Source organism: Hermetia illucens, chromosome 4 (genome assembly GCF_905115235.1).
Source record: "Hermetia illucens chromosome 4, iHerIll2.2.curated.20191125, whole genome shotgun sequence".
NCBI lineage: Eukaryota > Metazoa > Arthropoda > Insecta > Diptera > Stratiomyidae > Hermetia > Hermetia illucens.
In genome coordinates this window covers 168,639,841-168,645,230 of record NC_051852.1, presented here as the reverse complement: position 1 = coordinate 168,645,230, position 5,390 = coordinate 168,639,841, and the positions used below count along the sequence as shown (strand labels likewise).

Genomic DNA, 5,390 nt, shown 5'->3' with positions numbered 1-5,390 from the left:
GCGGAGTTTCTCTGGATGCATAAACCTGTTTTTCCTAATAAATCCCTCACCACGTTCATCCATCTTTTCCTCTTGAAAACTGAAACGCCCAGAAATCCAAGTTGTCAAAAAGGGCTGGGAAGCCACTCTCACTGAGAGATGCATCTTGCAGTGGGAGTTTGAGGGCGTGGGGTATAAACGGGAAAACCACATCACCCTCCTATGTGCAGCCTAGAGATTGGATCTGGATGAGCAGTTCATTGCATGGTAAACCAGTCCAGCAAAGAAGGTAGGCAAGCACGGCTTGAGATCAGGTTTAAGAAAATTTTCTTATTTGAGATCGTTTGAGTATCTTTCTGACGAGAAGTATCTCTTGAGCAACCTGTCCGGAAAGATAGTTAGTAAAGTGCTGACAAGCAATCGAGAAAGATCGTTTCTCTTCATCATCATCATAATCATCGATTTGCTCTGGTTAAGGCATTGGTTTGATTGAGAGGTTTCGTTTGCGCATCTGATTTCATTGGATTCAGTGACAAGTGACAAGTTTAGATAAATGCAAAGAGACTTGAAATTCTTCTGAATAATATTCAAAGTGTGAAGTGATTTGGTTTTTGTGATTGAGAAAATATTTTTGAATGGCGGTGTCCTCGCTAAATATGACTCCTTATCTGTCTGGATATCCTTTTCAAGGTAAGTCTTATTTTAAGTTTGCGCAAAAATTATTCTATTTTCTTGGCAAGTGTAATAAGTTGTTGCACCCCAGTGAGCATTTAGGGAGTCTTGTCGGTTTTAACCGGATTTAGAACCAGATTTATCAGTTTTAACCGATTCTTGAGATTATTCCATCTTTAATTAGGTTTATAATCTATAAATTTCACTTGACTCTGATAAGATAGAAATCATATCTAGCATAGAAGATACACTGATTATACACCAAAAACCGGTCCTGTATTGGCTTTGTTTTCAGCACTGGATCAGACTCAGTCATACTAATTCCATCACGGATATATTTATGCCTTATTCGTATAACTGTTGGCGATCGTATTAAAAATTTGAATAAAATAATGAAAAATACAAAATTGATGAAGAAGCTCAATGCATAGCTGCCATAATTTTTCAGCCTGAAGTATCATGTAGAATAGCCTACAGACGATTTGGCGCGAGGAAAGTTTTTGTCGGCATCTTTTTGATCTTCACCTGATCTTCAATGATCTCCATATTCTCCCCGTTCCAGCCAATCTTGTATGCATCATACGGGAATATCGAGAATACTGCTCTGTGGTATACGAGTGTGGATGCATAGATTCATATGTACGTTTTTGATCAAAATGATTATTAACTGTTGCCTGTTTGTCTGAGCTTACCTTCTTTTCTGGGTTTAAGGTGCCGTTGACAGGGCAAAAAAGATATTCATTTTTCAAGAAATTGTTGCCCAATTTTTGACAGGCATGCACTTGTCAATAGTTAGCTCATAAGGCGCTTTTTGTCCCCTTGATCCCGGGCAGCTTGAATATCCACTTTTGCCTTATGTAGGACCGATAATAATAATTTTGAGAAATCCTAGTGCAAACGTCCGTTGGCTCCCCTTAGTGAGGATCACACAAATGGGCAGCTTCTGCCGTGTTCGATACGCTTCTTGCCTTACTTTGTACTTTTTTTGTATCTTCCTACTTTGCTCTTTTTATCTGAGGTTCTCCACTCGAAGCGTTGACGTGATTGCAAAGCAGGGAAACTGCATAATCATCTCGATGAAGACCCAGAAGGAGTATCTGGCTCTTTGTACCATATGGGCTTGTGGCGATCGGGAATACTACAACCTCTAAAAATCTGATCATGTAGATATTGTTATTGATCGATTGAGAATAAAAAAATTTGTAAAAGCAGTTTGAGACCATGGTTGAGCCGTGTTTTCTGCATCGGGGCGTGATGACTGGGAAAATGAAGTATCAAAGATTTCAGTGAAAAATGAAATAAACAATGATGAACCTAAAGAATTTGCAAAAATCATCCTTCAGCATTACTCATTCTTTTCATTTTGTTATGAGCCAATGTTCACATGAAAAATAAAGTGGTCCAAATCAAACTGAAGACGCAAAGCCTTCTAAACGTACAAAATAGAATCCAAAGTCTTTGAAATACCTATTTTTTTTTGCTGATCAAAGATACAAAAATTAGATTCATTTGAAAGTATTTTCACATGAAAAGTTCGGCTAATAACTGAACAGGATATTTTCAAAAGATCTTCAGAATATTCATTAAAAACAAGTTATCGCCCAAAACCCTTATCAAAATGTGAACTACCAAAAGATATACCATATGTATCTGAATACCTCAGTTTGAATTACGCAAAAATTGGATTATCTTATGCATATCCACTTTGTAAATATGATGTCCATCAAAAGGAGTGAACAAAAGATCAATAGGTAAAGATTGTTGTTCAACCGTCTACAAATAATCCTTAAGGATCATCTGCAACAACATTGATCGTTCTTTTCAAGCCAATCCAATACCCAAATAAAGATTTCAATTTTTCGCTCGATTTATTTTCAAGCAGATCCTTTGATCCTGTTTGCCAATTTGATGACTCCTTTTCATGTTCAGCTTGCATAATATTCGGTCGTCAGTTGTCCAGTATGGTCAGCTAATTTAGTTGACAATTAAGTCCAATCAGGTCCCATTCACTTGACACTTTAAGGCTCGTAATAGCCCTTGAATATGTCAAAAATGGAAGATCATCTTTGAGTCTCTTTATTCCTTTTTTTGAAATCCCATTAAACTTCGTGCTGGACTGCAACATGACCAACATCGTCCGCATTTAGAAAAACCCAAAATCTCTTTGATCCAACGAAAGAATTTTTCCAAAAGTGATCTTGCCCATTTTTACAATCATTTATTCTTGTTTCCACTTCATTTCGTTTGCCATGACATAACAATATGACATTGGGATTCTCTCTCACTCTGAATTATCTTTTTTGCCTCCTCACGTCCATTTGGGTCTTTTTGTGTGTTTGGCGGCCTTGTGTGTAAGGCATTTTTCGGTTTATCTTACATGAGGGCCTGAAATACTGGCGGCTTGCTTTGAGGGCATTATACAGTTGGTAGACGTAATGGAGACCACCCTCTGCGGGAATTTGCTCACACTTCAAGGTTCCAAAAGAAGGCCTCGAATAATGTAACAGAATCGGAGTAATGTCGTTGATCGATATTAGTGGCCTTTTGTTATGATCGCTACCACCAAGATCGCATCCAATTGTGTAATGGATATGGTATTCCCATCAATTGTATTATGTCTTTACTCATATAATGAATGGCAAATAGCAAACTGAAAATTAATTGATAACAATTTTTTTTTATTAGGACAAGGCCGTGTGAATCAACTAGGCGGCGTCTTCATCAACGGTCGACCACTACCAAACCACATCCGACTACAAATTGTCGAAATGGCGGGAGCAGGAGTTCGTCCTTGTGTGATTTCCCGTCGCCTGAGAGTCTCCCATGGATGTGTATCAAAGATTCTCAACCGTTACCAAGAAACAGGATCCATTCGGCCAGGAGTAATTGGAGGATCCAAACCACGTGTTGCTACTCCAGAAATCGAAACAAGAATCGAAGAGCTGAAACAACAGAATCCTGGAATATTCAGTTGGGAAATTCGCGCGAAATTGATTGAAGAAGGTATTTGCGATAAAAATACGGCACCTTCGGTCAGCTCAATAACACGCCTGTTACGAGGTGGTAAGCGTGATGATATTGGAACCGGAGGAAATCACTCAATCGATGGAATACTCGGCTCTTCGTGTGAAGATAGCGATATTGAATCCGAACCTGGTATTCAACTTAAACGGAAACAACGTCGATGCAGGACTACATTTTCTGGCGAACAACTAGAGGAACTAGAGAGGGCCTTTAGTAGAACGCAATACCCAGACGTATATACTCGAGAGGAACTCGCTCAAAAAACTAAGTTGACTGAAGCACGTGTTCAGGTTTGGTTTTCAAACCGTCGTGCCCGCATGCGTAAGCAACTGACCTCTCAGCAGCTGTCAGCTTTCAATAGCACTTTACCAGGATTCGCAGCTTCTCAATATCCACAACATAATAATCCATCTGATATGGGAGCAGCAGCTTCCTTTGCGTCTTCAATGCAACCGTGGCAACCATCATACAACAACGCTCATAATTCTGCAGGATATAACAATCATTTGAACAACTCCTCAATGCTAGGAAGTACTGCATCCTTATCACCTCCTTCAAGTACAATGAGTTCTATGTCTTTGAGTCCACCCCATGGGCAAACGCCACCACTTATGACATCTTCACCTACATCAGCCCCGGCAACTTACAATTATACAACGATTACGGAAACGGCTGCGCATCAAGGCTACGGAAGTTCTCCGTATGGAGTATCAGGAGCCACATCAACTACATCAGCCGGTGATTTTGGAGCACAGTACCGATCTCATATGCATCATCAGTCGAAATTTACTACCCCTGAATGGGATAATTTCAGGTAGGAATCGACAGATACTTATATAAAATTAAAATAATTAAAATAAAGTTTTTATGCCGATATCTTAGAATTAGTTGGTTGTAAAATTCAAATTAATGCTGAGACCTGGGACCAATTGTCCTCTTCCAATCTTGCCAAAAAGCAGGAGTTCCAAAATCAAAGAAATCGAACTTTATCGAACTAAATCCTTCAAATTTCAGACGAATCTAAGAACATTCTTCCTTTTCTTATTTACAGTGCATTCTTTTCGAGCAGTCACATGAACCCCTACGGAAGCCACCATGGTACCGTAAGTGAAGCGAAATCAGGATACCCTTATTTTGGACAGCTTAGTGGATTGGAAATGAGCAGAGTTCACTAACGTCAACATCGGAAATAGGAAATAAGACTGAATAGATTTAGTTTAATAATCAAAAATTGGATCAGAGATAAGATATTCAAAAATATCTAAATTGAGGCTTTGAAGCTTTATATCTTTGTGCGACGTGGACTACGTCATTATTCTTAAGAATCAAGTTTGCTTATGTTTAGGGAATACCATTATATATTTTAAATTAATGTTGAGAATAATAAATAAAATAAACTTTATCAATATGTGTTGTTTTTCGTTATCTTCGAAGTCATTCGTTATGTAAAATTTCATTTTCTTCTAAGGAGCTTCATTCCAGAGTTGGTTCTTCACCTCCAGAATCTTCAACTTTTTTGTTTTGATCGAACGACTGCTTCCTTCATTAGATGAAGCCGAGCAATATGTGATTCACCTTATTCATTATATACTCCCTAGTGCTCCGTGGTCTCCAGATGGTTATCTGCCCCTTTGACTTTGAGTAAGCGTCAGGGAATTAGTCTGTCATCCTATCTACATGCCCTGCCCAATAGAGCTTCCAAATCTTAATATAAA

The 5,390-nt window shown here is 38.6% G+C and overlaps 1 protein-coding gene across 1 annotated transcript; it reads left to right on the top strand.

Moving 5' to 3' along the window:
* The first annotated feature begins 366 nt into the window (after positions 1-366).
* LOC119654881 (protein gooseberry) lies at positions 367-5,015 on the top strand. Its single transcript, XM_038060490.1, has 3 exons — positions 367-669; positions 3,337-4,489; positions 4,727-5,015. Exons 1-3 carry the CDS (start codon positions 615-617, stop codon positions 4,848-4,850), a joined length of 1,332 nt encoding a protein of 443 aa, XP_037916418.1. The 5' UTR covers positions 367-614; the 3' UTR covers positions 4,851-5,015.
* Positions 5,016-5,390: the final 375 nt, after the last annotated feature.

Excerpts from the sequence above, each read along its gene's own strand:
- LOC119654881 (XM_038060490.1), top strand. The coding sequence starts at position 615 with ATGGCGGTGTCCTCGCTAAATATGACTCCTTATCTGTCTGGATATCCT. Across the intron at positions 670-3,336 it reads GTCTGGATATCCTTTTCAAG|GACAAGGCCGTGTGAATCAA; the intron begins GTAAGTCTTATT and ends TTTTTTTATTAG. Across the intron at positions 4,490-4,726 it reads CCTGAATGGGATAATTTCAG|TGCATTCTTTTCGAGCAGTC; the intron begins GTAGGAATCGAC and ends TCTTATTTACAG.